This window comes from Malaclemys terrapin, chromosome 7 (genome assembly GCF_027887155.1).
Source record: "Malaclemys terrapin pileata isolate rMalTer1 chromosome 7, rMalTer1.hap1, whole genome shotgun sequence".
NCBI lineage: Eukaryota > Metazoa > Chordata > Testudines > Emydidae > Malaclemys > Malaclemys terrapin.
Genome location: NC_071511.1, coordinates 36,432,332 through 36,448,289, shown reverse-complemented (window position 1 = coordinate 36,448,289; position 15,958 = coordinate 36,432,332). Strand labels below are relative to the sequence as shown.

General features: G+C 39.2%; 1 protein-coding gene across 5 annotated transcripts in view; it reads right to left on the bottom strand.

Annotated features, from left to right (window-relative positions):
• IQSEC1 (IQ motif and Sec7 domain ArfGEF 1) overlaps positions 1-15,958 on the bottom strand; it is a 685,614-nt gene that overhangs the window by 475,626 nt on the left and 194,030 nt on the right. For all 5 annotated transcript variants that reach the window (XM_054034025.1, XM_054034026.1, XM_054034027.1 and 2 more), the window contains exon 2: positions 6,572-6,601. In XM_054034025.1, coding sequence (XP_053890000.1) covers positions 6,572-6,601 — 30 coding nt within the window. The remainder of the gene's footprint in view (positions 1-6,571; positions 6,602-15,958) is intronic.

Below are 15,958 nucleotides of genomic sequence, written 5' to 3'. Positions count from 1 at the left end.
ATCCAGCTGTGGAACTTCTGATCATCAAATTCAAGCAACTCAACAAAAGTGCCCTATTCAGATGTAATAATCTTATGTGATATACCATTCCATGTACAAAACATAGGTAAGTACTTCAAAACCAAATATCTAAGAAAGACCATCTATCAAGACGAAACTCTTTAGTATTTATACTGCAGCTCAGTACATCCAGGTGTAACCCACAAACCTCCTGGGTGTGGTGTTCTGTCCCATCTAGTGGCACCGAGACCACTTAGTGAGAGAGATTAATGATTTGCTCTACAACCTTAGCTAATAGGCAGTTGGTTTTTAGCTCATGCGGTAGAGGCTCATGCACTAAGCTCCAGAGATCCCAGGTTTGATCCCGACCGGGGTCTGTCGGAGTTACACATCCACAGAGACTGGCACAAATGCTTTGATGTCATCTGAATGTGGGGGACCAAAATTAATTCTGTGGGGATTCTTTGGTTCTTTTTAAAGATGACCCATCTACCTTTTTAAAAAGGGTTTGTTTTTCCAACAAGAATTATGAAAGATGTAGTACCCAGAGGTAAATTCACTTAGGTAAAATACATTGTCTACATTTCAGAATTTCTTGGGGTAGGGTGGGGGAGTCCTACAATAAAGAAAAGAAAGAATTATATTTACTGTAGGCCTAGGATTCTAAATCAAATATGCTCTAAAAATCAATATGACAGCAAACTCACCACATTTTACAAATAGCAAGTTAAATAGGTTTCATATTTAATATTCTACACAGTATTGTTCATCAAGTAATTTTATCGATTCAGTGATGGGACTAGCAAGTTTTACTTGTTTTAGAAGGTAAACACTCTCTTATTAGAAGAAGTTACCTACAGTAATTTTCCACCTGGAGATAGTTTATTTAATTTTAGGCACAAAATGTGCTGTCAGAGCATTCAAAACATACTGTTAGCAGCAGCAGCACTCATTTCATAAAAGTAATCAAGATCCTTCTGGTAAATGGATAACTTGCAAAGAATGACACCAATACACTCCTTTTTTCATCACTGATTTGGTGGGAAGTCATGAAGAAATTGCTCAAAGGAGTTTCTTGCTAACATTCCGCAATTAAATAGGTTGCCTAGTTATATACGTTTTATTTTTGCAGTATTTAACATAGCAGTGTGTTTAGAGCCATGATTACAGACAGTGTGTTTGCTCAGTTCCTGCAGTGGCTTTAATTCACCTTTACGTATCCTGCATTCCCAGAACAGATGGCGGCATGATTGGCCCTGAGTATAAACTAGTTCAGACTTGGATTAAGCTCTACATTAAATCTCACCAAATGAGGGTCAATCCATCCTCATCATCATATCCACTCATCATACTCCACACCCGAACATAGCCATTCTATGAACTTCATACCCTCATATCTCAATGCCTGTACTTTAACCCATCAACCTTTTACCCCCAATCGGGGATATTGCAGATTATGTATTCCTTATGCCACCTGATCTTAAACCAAACTTTGCACCCTCGATAATCTGTACATTATTCCCTGATAACCAGAAACTTCTATGCTCAAACTCTGTTCACCTTTTTTTTAACAACATCTTAATAAAATTTTTAAATCTGTTAAACAAGCCACTGGCAACCAATAGCTTTGATGGATTTAAGTGTCTCATCTAGATTTAGACTGAGCTGGGTTGGAGAATAGTAGTTAAATACCAGAGGCTTCCAGCATCTTGTTTACAGTACATCTCCACTGGTGGTGGGAATTTTAGAAGAAAATTTAGAGGATCCTTTTTATTTGCCTTCTGTTTTGTTGTTGTTGTTGTTTTTTTATGTTGCAGAATTCACATTCTCAAGCTTTTCTCCACAATCATGACAGCTCGACACTTGTTACTTTTAAAGTTGAGATTCTGATGTATTCACATGACTCCAGGAGCTCGGGCCTTAAGAAAAAATACCACCTACCATGAGACTTTTCTCCTCCCACCCTCTATCTGTTCTGTCCTATTTTGACTGTAAGCAGATTGGGACACAGACCAGCTCTCACTAGGTGTTTGTACAACTACTAGCAAAATGGAGTCCCGATCTCAGCTGGACCTCCAGGAATGACCATAATACAAATAATAAACATATTGTAAGTTAGACACAGACTACTGTCTCCTATGTACTCATTTCCTTCCCAAAAAGGAAATAATCTATCGTTTGAGTCCAAATCTTACCAAGCATTTGAATTCCATAACACTGCATTTAAGTCAACTATTCCATTATTATTATTATTTTTATTTGTTAACAAAATGGAGAAAGTTCCTGATACTATTGCAAAAATACAGCCATTTGTAGCTTTGTTGTAACTGTCCAGAATCCTTTCTTAGCCCATTTATACAGAAGGGGAAGGAAAATTCTGTACTGGTAAACAAGAAAAAACCTGCTAGTATTAAATTTTATATGGTAGATTAACAAGACTGGTACTAATGTATTAAACTTGCCTCTGAGCCAACTAAATTAGTCCATCCTTCTGTTAATATAAAGAACTAAGAGTCACAGGAGTTAATTAGCCCACACTCCACTATGCCTCAGCTCTGACCTACGTTGAGCACATTTACAGGAGGGAGAGGAGCCCAGCTCCCCTACCACTCGCAATTTCCATGTCCATTTGCTGAGACTGCAAACATAAGACCTAATTATGGTACTGGTTGCTATAACTTGGACAATATTCCAAAAGGAAGTCAATTAAGACTCCTTCAGCATACATTAGGCCACTAAACAGCAGGGGATGCTAATGCCTTTTGATGACCTAGGGGTAAGCAGCACTATGTCTCATTATCAATCCCATTAGTTATCCAATCCTACAAACATCTTATTTTTTTGCTTTCTTTGCAAAAACAGTGCTCGTGAAATGGTACATTTATTAGTACAAATTGCCATTTTCTTTGTGTACTGTAGCTAGTAAGAGTCTGACATATGTGAATTCCAGCCACTGCCCTCTTTCTTGTTTATTATCTATAAGTGTATCAAACAAACCCTGAATGAAATCCCTTAGTAGTATCTATTATCTGTCCAATAAATATTCACATTGGGAATTTTATTCCTGGATTGCCACCAGACTGCAGCATCTTGCCTCTCTACTCTACTTCATGGATTCTATTGAGAACAATTTGGCAGAAGAAACTGACAAATGCTATGGTCAGCATATTGATCTCTCCAGCATTTTTACATTCACTGATGTATTCATTTGTGTAGAGAAATGATTATTCCTTCTGGTCACAGAACTGAAGTGCTGCTCCCTGAACTGCCTTCATCGCCTCATTTGAGATGATTAAATTGCACCTTGAACTATGCACTATGAAAGAAGTAATAAAGAAGCAAAACAATACAAAGAACTTGACTACAAGCTCAAGATGTTACCTAGAGAGAAAAGTGGGCCTTTGTGCAAAAAAAAGCAAAGCGAAAGTAGTAAGATCGGAAGGAAAAAAAGCATGAACACAGACAGGCAAAAGGATATAAAGCCATTTTCGATTAAATTCACCCACTCTCTGCAAATCTCAGCATAAGTGGACTGTGTAGGGTATAGAATATACCCCATGGGCTGAAATAGCAAATGCTGCCCTTTTGTCACCCCCTGTGCCAGGATTTCTGGTCATTACATTCATATTAGCTCTGGCCTACTCCTAAATACACCCTTTGTACTGGCCGGTTTTAGATTGGTGCAATACGCTCTACTTGGGGCTACATCTTGAAATCACTCTGAAACTGAAGCTAGTGCTAGTGCTGAGAAGAATTTCATGCTGAAAGAACATTATACCTATCCTCTGGGAGGAATTCAAGGTGTTGGTGTTTGCCATTAAAGTACTAAATGGTTTGAGAGCTGGTTATCTGAAATAATGCTTCTCTCTGTTCTGTACAGTCACAGCTTCATTCTGTGAAGATGCTCAGTCTAGACAACTCCTTTGCTATAAGAAGTGGGATGTTGCTGGCAAGGCATTCCCCAACTTTGCAACTCAGTCCCCTACTCCAGTCCACCAAAGCTTGGATTTATTAGTCTTCCAAGAGTGCTACAGATCCCATCTATTTCCCCAAGCATTAGGGGAAAAGATGTGCTGAGGGCTGAAGAGTTTGGGTTTATTTTATTATCCTCATTATAGTTGCTGGTGAATACTTACTGTCAAGTTCTTTTGGTTTTTGGTTTTTGCACTATATAATTGTAATTTATGGGCTTCATACCCAGAGCATGGAATGGGCCTAGACAAAGTATTTTATAAAGATAAATACGTATTTATTTGAAGGCAGCATGGAGACTAACTGAGCTCCCCACTGTAGGGGAAGCTCTGCTCTATCTGCACCCTCTAGACTGCAGAGGGGCATCATGGGACTCCTATAGTGTAGAAGAACTTCAACAGGCCCTCTGTGGGTGAACCGCACCTTTAGTAAACACATGCTTGAAGGCAGAATAGGCTCTCCATAGTGATTTCATATGAAAATAGCAGATCATCCTTTTCCAGTCACCAAATGCAATATGAAAATGGTTGCTAGCAGTTAAGTCAAAGAAGGGCAAATCAACAAAATCAAAATGCCAAAGAAGGAAATCATCATGGGTGGGAATCTGACCTCAGTTACATTACGGTAAGTCTTGAGTAACTCTATTGACTTCAGCGGAGTGATTCTCAACCTATGAGATCAGAATATAACCCAATGTGATTTTAGCTATTTTGGGCTTTTCTTTTTAACTTGCTCCCTAAGCAGACCAATATTGCAATGAATAGGAAGAGATTATGTGTAAATGAACTTGCATATTATAAATAATTATTTATCAAAGTGGTCAAACTCCACTGCCTGGCCATTGGACTCAGTGCAATAAGAAATTGTCTTACCAACATATACTGTTGTGTACACAACCTATAATATCTTTGACAACTAAGGGAACCTAAAGCAACTCCAGGCAGGCGTTTAAGTTGTGGGGGGCCTTTATACTGCCCCTTCCCAGCATAATAAATAAATAAACAGGCAAAATTCTGTGTTCCCTTTTCAGTTTGCACTCAGTCCTTATTTCAGGCAAATTTAAAATGGGACAAATTCAGTAGATAGCACATTTATAGCATGTGTTTTCAAATGCTTTACCGACAGTAACTATCTATTCCTTCTTTTATGAGTAATCTGAATATACCATACTAAGAATAGTTTCTTCTTCAACTCTAGAAATGTGAGGCCATGTTAATTACTAATTTAAGGGAGTTGTGTATCTGCGTATGTCTCCTTCACTACAATCCTAACTACTAGCCAATTATTCTAATTCTCCTATTGTATGCACGGAACATGCTTTCCGCTTCTCCCACACTCTACTCCACATGCAGGCCAGTTCCACATTGATTTGATATTTATTGGAAAGTGTCCTAATTAAGCAATCAGCTGAAAGGCACGGAGAGCTGGTGCGTGATTCTGAGCAGAGTTTTCACTCATGTTTTAGAAAATCCCTTGGTGTCTGATACACAAATATGAAACTGATTAATCTGCAAGTCTGAGTTTTTGCAGATACTGCGGACCGGAGCAGCCTAGAGCTGATTTTTGGGTGGTGGTGATTTTCTGGTGGGAATAGCGTACAATGACAGCAGTTGGGAAAACATGGTAACCATGAAAATAGCAAACTGCAGAATTTAGGCAGAGATTTTGTGGCTGCCATTCTGGATCTAGCAATCATGGATCCAAGCCTGCATTCCTTGTGCATCAAGACATTTGTTTTAGCTAAAAAGAGTATAAATGCAAGTGAAATGCAGAAACAGGCTCCAAGTGTGCAGTTTTTAAACTTCTGACTGATTTAAAATGCCCATTAAGAGTTCCACAGTTCACAGCTATGACAAAGAAGATAAATATATTTTCAGCGTGTAGGGAAAATCCAAGACAATAACTATAAAATATGTTACATACATTAAAAGTCTGATGTCCTAACCATCAACATATTCCAAAGGCATCAGGATCTCCATGAAATCAAACTAGTTTAAAGAAAATCTAAGAAGTTTCTCTCCTTTGTTACATAAAAGAAACAGGATTTTACAAAGACAACCAAACATGAGAGCAGAGGGACATTTTGTATTGACATGGAATTTGGCAGCTGTTACGCCCTAGAACTAAGAGTTGGTGCACTCCTTTGCTAGAATAATGGCCAACATGCAATACAGTAAGAAGAAACACTAGAAACGACAATGAAATTATGTTCCCTGGCTGTCCCAGTCTTTGGTTTTGCTACGGTACAGAAAATCCTCTCACACACAAATCTGAACTAAACCTTCTTGCAGTCTGTTGCAGCTAGACAACAAGGCCAGCAAACATTGTGCTTGTCTATTTGTTGATCCTATTTGAAACACGATGACTATAGCATGCTTTTTTATTTTTGTGTAAAATAGGACCAATTTAAAAAAAAAATAAAAAAAAATTGTAAAACATTCTCTCTTTTGTTTTGTGCTTTTAAATCAAGCCTCTTTTAATGCAAAACACAGTTTACTTGCAGCATTCAGCCAGAAATCAAAGCACATTGTTTCATTAAAATAACCAGCTCTGTAGGGACTGTGTGACAGAAGGAAGAAATGACAATGTAAACACGTACCTGACGCTTCTTGAGCTTTCACCTTCGGACCTGCAAAGTAACAAAAAGTAGTATTTAGAACACCATCACTTCAGCTCTTTGCATTCATAAAATAAACAGACCCTCATTTACGTTTTGCAAACGCCAGAAATACTTACTCATTTTTAATGTTTTCTCTCTTTAAGTTTCATTTTATATCTCCAGTGCTTTTATACTTTCGCTACCAATTAGCAATTTAAAAAAAATGGTTCTACTTAAAGTAACAAGAAATCAGTTAGGAGAAATTAAAAAGAAGATAACAGTTAACAAGTCAATAATGAGGAAACTTAAATGTAAGCTGTCATGCTCTTGAACTTTCATAAAGACCTTTTGTAAATATGCACTATCACAGATTTATGTTCCACATTTGTAAAGTAAAAATGTCAGCCTCTTACATCCCATACTAGCAGCAGATTAGCTTTTACATTCTTTAGTCTTTCTTCAGTCTTCAGTATTAAAAGGTCATGGACAAATACATTTAGGAATCTAATCCCCAGACTTCTCAAATATTGCTCTGCTTCCAAAGAGCTATGGATTGCAAATACCATCAACCTAAAATATGATTTTTTGAAAATGTGTATGATTCTTAAATTGTGAGAAAGTGAAGGAAAATATGCTCTACTGCAGTTATTTAAGGGCTACCATCATATTTTCTCTTCCAAATTGAGAGTAATTTTATGAATCCACAATGATGCAAAACCTACTTTTTCCTCTCTTGTTTGCTATTTTTAAATATGGAGATTGAATAGGATATCATTCAAACTGACAAACTTCCCTTCCCTGAAGAAAAATAGAAACTGGATACAGTTTTAATATTTCATGAATGAGTGCAGAATCCAGAGCAGAATATATAAAATCATTTGTCTGATTCTGTCAAAAAATGCATCTGGTCTTAGCACTACAGAAAACCTAAAATATTTGCCTCTGTATCCTTGTGAGGTAAGGATGACAAACTTACATTTCGATTAATTAATCTATAGTAGGGCTGTCAAGTGATTAAAAACATTTGCGATAAATTGCACAATAAAAATTAATTACAATTAATCGCACTGTTAAATAATAATAGAATACTATTTATTTAAATATTTGTGGATGTTTTCCACATTTTCAAATATATTGATTTCAAGTATAATCACAGTATAAAAAGTGTACAGTGCTTCCTTTATATTTATTTTTGATTACAAATATTTACACGGTAAAAAACAAAAGAAATTGTATTTTTCAGTTCACCTACTACAGGTACTGTAGTGCAATCTCTTTATCGTGAAGGTTGAACTTACAAATGTAGAATTATGTACAAAAAATAACTTCATTCAAAAATAAAACAATGTAAAACTTTAGAGCCTACAAGCCAATCGCTCAGACAAAAAAGTTTGTTTACATTTGCAGGAGATAATGCTGCCCGCTTCTTGTTCACAAAGAAACCTGAAAGTGAGAACAGGCGTTCACATGGCACCATTGTAGCTGGAGTCGCAAGATATTTACATGCCAGGTGCGCTAAATATTCATATGTCCCTTCATGCTTTAACCACCATTACAGAAGATGTGTCCATACTGATGATGGGTTCTGCTCAATAACAATCCAAAGCAGTGCAGACTGACGCATGTTCATTTTCATCATCTGAGTCAGATACCACCAACAGAAGGTTGATTTTCTTTTTTGGTGGTCTGGATTCTGTAGTTTCCGCATCAGAGTGTGGCTCTTTTAAGATTTCTGAAAGCATGCTCCACACCTTGTCCCTCTCAGAGTCTGCAAGGCACTTCAGATCCTTAAACCTTGGGTCGAGTGCTGTAGCTATCTTTAGAAATCTCACATTGGTACTTCTTTGTGTTTTGTCAAATCTGCAGGAAAATTGTTCTTAAAAAAGAACAACATGTGCGGGGTCATCACCCAAGACTACTATAACCTGAAATATATGGCAGAATGGGGGTAAAATAGAGCCGGAGATTTACAATTCTCCCCTAAGGAGTTCAATCACAAATTTAATTAACACATTTTTTTTTAACAAGCATCATCAACATGGAAGCATGTTCTCTGGAATGATGGCTGAAACATGAAGGGGCATATGAATGTTTAGCATATCTGTCATGTAGATACCTTGCAATGCCGGCTGCAAAAGTCCCATGCGAATGCCTGTTCTCACTTTCTGGTGACATTGTAAATAAGAAGAGGGCAGCATTATCTCCTGTAAATGTAAACAAACTTGTTTGTCTTAGTGATTGGCTGAACTAGAAGTAGGACTGAGTGGACTTGTACGCTCTAAAGTTTTGCATTGTTTTGTTTTTGAGAGCAGTTATATAACAAAAAAGTCTACATTTGTAAGTTGCACTTTCACAATAAAGAGATTGTACTACAGTACTTGTATGAGGTGAATCGAAAAATACTGTTTCTTTTGTTTTTTTACAGTGCAAATATTTGTAATCAAAATAATTATATAAAGTGATCAGTGTACAATTTGTATTCTGTGTTGTAATTGAAATCAATGTATGTGAAAATGTAGAAAACCATCTCAAAATATTTAATAAATTTCAATTTGCATTCTATTGTTTAACAGTGCGATTAAAACGGTGATTAATCACGATTAATTTTTTTAATCACAATTAATTATTTTAGTTAATCGCATGAGTTAACTGTGATTAATTGACAGCCGTAATCTGTAGTTGATTTTTTTCTGTATCCAAAAAGGAGGAACAAAAATCATATGTCACATCCTTCGTAAGAATCCAAATAAAATGCATGAAAGGAAACTATGACAGCTGTAACCAACTTCTACAGCTTAATTGTTTTGGAATCTTTATTTAGGACTTTTAATTACCTATAGTAAGAGCTATGCTGTTGATTGCACAAATGAACCATCATTGTGCCAACTTCCCATAAGCATATTAATGCAGTTCTGCACAAAAAGGAGATGTTAACTAGAGAATACAGAATGAATTTTGGTTACTGCAAGTAAACCTAACAATGCCATCACTAAATTCTAGATCAAAGTCCCATCTGAAGTAGATATAACTATAATTGTGACATTGTGCCCCATCTCAAAAAAGATATATTGGAATTGGAAAAGGTTCAGAAAAGGGCAACAAAAATGATTAGGGGTATGCAAACAGCTGCCATATGAGCAGAGATTAATAAGATTTGGACTTTTCAGCTTGGAAAAGAGATGGCTAAGGGTGGGATATGATAGAGGTCTATAAAATCATGCCTGGTGTGGAGAAAGTAAATAAGGAAGTGTTATTTACTCCTTCTCATAACACAAAAACTAGGGGTCAACAAATGAAATTACTGTATTTTCTGGCGTATAAGACTACTTTTTAACCCAGGAAAATCTTCTCAAAAGCCGGGGGTCGTCTTATACGCCGGGTGTCGTCTTATAGGGCGGGTGCTGAAACTTCCGAGCCGGACTGGAGAATCTGCGGTCGCCGCATATGGTGGGGGGAGCTCAAAAACGGCCGCGGCCGCATCCCCGCCCAATGAAGAGGTGAGGGGGCGCCTCACCAGGAAGGTGTAAGTGAAGGGCGGAGCAAGCTGCAGGCGTCCGGGACGCCCGGGGTATGGAAAAAAGAGATTGAGCGGCGCTGTGCCCAGAAAAATACGCCTCTTTCACCCGTCTGGCCCGCCCTTGTATCCTATTACCGTACCTCCTTCTCTGCCTCTCAGATCTCACTCCTGAGGACTGCAGTGAAGCGGCGCAGGCGCGCATGTGCGAGATCTGAGAGGCAGAGAAGGAGGTAATAGGATACAAGGGCGGGCCAGACGGGTGAAAGAGGCGTGTTTGCGCTACCGCTCTGATAGTCTTGGAGACAGGGAGGGCTGGGCAGGCAGGGAGAGCTGACCAATCCAAGCAGGCTTTGTATACAACAACCAGCCAATCGCCGGTAAGATACATCGCTTGCCGTGATTGGCTGGTTGTTGTATACTGGGTACCACATATAGTACAGCACCAGTATCTGTACCTGTTCATACAGTATAGCACCAATACATACAGTACAGTATACAAATGTCCAACAGTCAAAACCCCATCATGGCTCCACCAGCAAGAAGAAAGAAATATGAAGCCAGTTTCAAACTTAAAGTTGTAAACTTTGCCATGGAACATAATAACTGCGCTGCTGCAAGACAATATGGAGTAACAGAAAAGATGGTTCGGGACTGGAAAGCAAATGAAAAAGCATTAAAGAGTACGCCAAGGGGTAAGTGTGCATTAAGAAGAGGCACTCTACATTGGCCAGAACTTGAAAAACATGTAGCAGACATGGTGAATGAGCATCGCCAAAACGGTTATGTAGTGACACGAAATAAAATACATTTGTTTGCACTTCAGTGGGCCAAATCTAACCCAGATCACAGCAACAGATTTAAGGCCACTGTATCCTGGTGTACTAGTTTCATGGGAAGACATAATATGGTACTGAGGCAAAAGATGAAAATTGGCCCAAAATTACCTGCAGATCTTGATAGCAAAGTAAATAGTTTCCATCGATACGTAATACAACAGCGCACTAAACATGGCTATGCGTTAAGTAGTATTGGAAATATGGATGAAACTCCAATGAATTTTGATATGGTTGGAAATAAAACTGTCCATCAAAAAGGTGAAAAAACAATTTTAATTAAAACAACAGGACATGAGAAGTCCAGTTTTACAGTGGTACTAGGATGCACAGCTGATGGCGCCAAACTGAGACCAATGATTATTTTTAAAAGAAAAACAATGCCGAAATTCAAGTTCCCTGTTGGTTGTTTTGTACATGTGAATGAAAAAGGCTGGATGGATGAAGAAGGGGTAAAGCTATGGCTTGATAATGTATGGAGCAGGCGACCAGGTGGACTTATTCAAAAATGTAGTCTACTGGTGTGGGATATGTTCAGGGCTCATTTAACTCCCAGCACCAAGCAAATGCTTGCAAGACTAAACACAGATGCGGCAGTTATTCCTGCAGGATTGACATCATTGGTACAGCCACTGGATGTGTGCCTAAACAAGCCATTTAAAGATCGCATTCAAGAACAGTGGAATGAATGGATGGTTAGCGGCGAAAAGTCATTCACAAAAGGAGGAAACATGCGTGCTCCACAGTTGGATGTTTTGTGCAAGTTTGTCATAAAAGCCTGGAATGATATTGATGCAGAAACAGTAATCAAGTCTTTCAAGAAGTGTGGCATATCAAATTCATTAGATGGTATGGAGGACGACTACTTGTGGCAAGATGAAGAGGAAGCCGAAGCTGAGACCACACCATCTGATACGGAATTCGATCCATACGATGACTGCCTTACAAATGTATCACAAGATGTCATTGATGTACTTATGATATCAGATTACGAACAGGAGGATTTTGAAGGCTTTTAAAGGGAAACTGTCACGCCAGCAAAACCTGTAAAAATACCGTAGCTTGCAGTTATGATGGGCGTTGCTAACTCGCCAGGGACTTGCCCGGCACTTGCTCTCTCTCTCTTGTTTGTTATCTTCCTCCTATCATCATCAGTTCCAGTTTGGTTGACAGCTTAGAAAACAAACAGCATGGCAGCTCCCATGGGTTTATTGTCTTATCCTTCCTTTCAGCTTTAGAGTGAATTAGGAAAAGTTTAATCCACTTGCACTGTTTTATGTTTACATGTTTGATGACAAACAGCCTTATGTTTATAAGTGACAGTTTTCCTGCTAAGTACCTGCATGTCATAAGCATTTGAATTAAAATTATCATATTGAAATCAAATCTGATGTTTTTTTAATTTTTTTTTTTTGGTGTGCGTTGGAAGAGGGGTAGTCTTATACGGCGAGTATATCCCAAACTCTATATTTTAACTGGAAAAGTTGGGGGTCGTCTTATACGCCCAGTCGTCTTATACGCCGGAAAATACGGTAATAGGCAGCAGTCTTAAAAACAAACAAACAAAAAAGTATTTTTTCACACAACACACAGTCAACCTGTGGAACTCCTTGCCAGAGGATGTTATGAAGGCCAAGACTATAACAGGGTTCAAAAAAGAACTAGATAGGTTCATGAAAGATAAGTCCATCAATGGCTACGATGGACAGTGATGGTGTCCCTAGGCTCTATTTGCCAGAAGCTGGGAATGGGCAACAGGGATCACTTCATGATTACCTGTTCTGTTCATTCCCTCTGGGGTACCTGGCATTGGCCACTGTCAGAAGACAGTATAGTGGGCTATATGGACCTTTCATCTGACCCAGAATGGCCATTCTTATGTTCTTATGAATAATGAATTATTGAGGAGTACATATTCTAAATATCACATGATTATAGGCAGAGCTGGCAGTCGAACCTATAGTCCAGTTTATATGACACATTCCATGATAAGACCCTGTTTTCAGTTGTTTATAAGTTTTACCAAACATTAACTGTTCAAACTGAAATTTTCCATGTTCAGTTTCTGCTTGAGGCTAAATTGCTTTTGGAAAGTTTCAGCTAATATGGTTCAGTTGTTTCTGAAAACAAAATTTGTCGAAATAACCAGTTTTCCCCTATGTTAAAAAAATTCTTACAACCATTTCATTGAGAAGCTCTAGTGACTCCAAATGTTAGAACAAGGGCTTTACATTTGGAAGGAGGATTGCTGTGCTGTCAGTGATATCCCTTGTGCCATCCCTGTGAGAATATGCCCAAATTTGGCCAAGTTATGAGGCTTTCAAATCTCAGTTGGCACACTTTCAGTAAAGACTTCTTAGACTTTGGCAGCTAAATTCTCTGAAGAGCTGCCCTGTGCATTCTTCAGGCTGGGGCTACAGGAGAGGCAGAGGGAAAGGGGACAGGAGCTGGGGTGTTCAGGGCAGGGCCGGCTCCAGGCACCAGCTTGCCAAGCAGGTGTTTGGGGTGGCCACTCTGGAGAGGGGCGGCACGTCCAGCTATTCGGCGGCAATTTGGCGGACGGTCCCTCACTCCCGCTCGGAGCAAAAGACCTCCTGCCGAATTGCTGATGCAGATCGCGATCGCAGCTTTTTTTTTTTTTTTTTTTTTTTGCCGCTTGGGGCTGCAAAAACCCTGGAGCCGGCCCTGATTCAGGGGGTGGAGAGCCACAAAAAGGCAAGAGGCAGGGAAAGGGAGGAGGAGAGAGGGTGGGATCAGAGTGGGGGCACAGGCAGGGCTGGCTCCAGCTTTTTTGCTGCCCCAAGCGGCGAAGACGGGGAAAAAAAAAAAATAGGCTGCCATCGGCAGCACTTCGGCAGCTGCTCTACTGCGCCGCTTCATTCTTCATTCAATTCGGCGGCCGGTCTTCCCCTCCAAGAGGGGCTGAGGGACCCGCCACTGAGTTGCCACCAAAGACCCAGACGTGAAGCCCCCTTCCAAGGGCCGTCCCAAGCACCAGCTTGTTGCGCTGATGCCTGGAGCCAGCCTGGGCACAGGGGCAGAAGGGTCTGTAGCAAGTAGAGCACACTCCCCTCCAGAATCTGGAATTGAATCCAGAAGTCCTGCATATCTACATTTCTCTGCTGTCAGCAAATAGTTGTGAAACCCACTTGTAAACAGTGCATCTCATCCTTATCTAGAGGCTGGTCCACACAGAAGAGAACAGCCTTCTACTGCTACTAGTTATGCCATTAGCTCAAGGGTTAGAGGTCTGTGCTATTGATCAAAAGGTCAAAACTCTGATGATGATCCAGGTTTGGGAATGGGAAGGGTAAGGAACGGGTTGTCAATATGGTTAAAAAAATCAGAATTTCTGGTTCCGTTTTCTTTTTTCTTTTTAAACACACTTGGGAAATTGCACCCAAAAAAACTTATGTTAAAGGAATGTTAAGGTTGCAAAGTCAAGAATTGATGTTAGGAAATACCAGACTGAAGGTTGCCTATGCAACTTTACAGGGAAGGATGTTGGTTATCAAAAACTAATACATATTATGACACAAAATATTTCATGCCTCCTGTAAGCATGTGACCTTTTGGATGAAAAGAGGAATGGAAACCTGGTTAGAAAAAGCCATAATCTCCAAGGAGAATACGAAACATTATGCTAGAGGTGAGGGAAAGCTTTGGCTGAGAAAAAGCCAAGAGATTTTTATGACATTGGGAAATAAGTAGCTTTCAAGATTCTGTAACTAAAGTTTAGCACCTTATTGTCAGGATCTTTTTGTAGATATTGTCAGGTGTTGAAGATCTTTTTTCCTTCTGTTTTCTCTATTATAACTTCCAATAAATGCCACTTTGGTTTTATCTGAGCTGAACCAGATCTAGATGCTCTTTTTTGGGCAGGCAGTGGCTGGGACTTTGAAGAATATGATTGCTCTCTTCTTACATAGTCTCTTGGCACAAAAGGGATTTGCCAGAAAATGCACACTGGTCACTGAGAGGGTGGTGGCTAGTGATCTGAATACAGACCATCGAGTGACATCCAGATATCGAATAGCTGTAAAAAGAGCAAAGATGGCTGAGTGTATTGACAGGCAGCGTCACAAACATTTCAATGCAAAATGACAAATTAATGCTCTGGAGAATACTGCTGCCTTAAGCAAAGTAAGAAATGCTGCTGCCAGAAAGAAAAATGTAGTAAAATCCAAACCATGTAATATAATTAAACTATTCCAGAGAGATGTAAATAACACACAAAACGTGTAAACGGATACAATTACCTTCCTGGAAAGTTTGGATAAAATTTCATTGCAATCATCTCCTTTATGTTTAGTGATATCTTTCAGCACTAAAAGGTGGTAGTTTACTGTAGTATTTGGTGTCAGTCACAAGCATAACATCATCTCCTATAAAAGGCATCAGTGAAGAACAATCCTGACCTTTGTAAATGCCTGAGTTCTAAAGTGTCAGTGATATTATATAGTCTTAGTTACGGTATATAAAGTTAATCCTACTGTATACAAAGTTTTTTTTTTTTCACAGAAGGAACATGAAGGGTGGAACAACCCTACATATCTACAAATCAAAGGCAGTCAGTTAAATAAATACTGAATTGGCCCTTGCCATAGATCAGTTCACATTAATGAAGATGGTATCTGACTTAGCATATATTTATTTGTAACTGAAATGTACAGTAAATGTTTCGAGTACAAATGAAAACACATAGTGAAGGCTTTAGAGTGATTGCACAAAGTAAATTCTCTCCTAAAGGGTCTTCTGTATATACTTAAAAAGAGAATGGAAAGATTGATCCCTGAGAACTACCCCCAGCCCGCAAGTGAGTGGCTACCAAAGCCATTTCTGTGCCAGGCCCATTTGAACCCTGAGATGTTAGCACTGCACTCAGTGCTGTATGTGGAAGGTCATTGCCACTTTTTTGATTGGACATAGGGCAACAATTTTCAAGGTTATTGGCATCCAGTGTAGGCTTTTTGAGAATTGGCTGGACTATCCAGAGAGTCAGAGTAAGTGTACTGCACTGTAGGGGGGCAGGTGTGG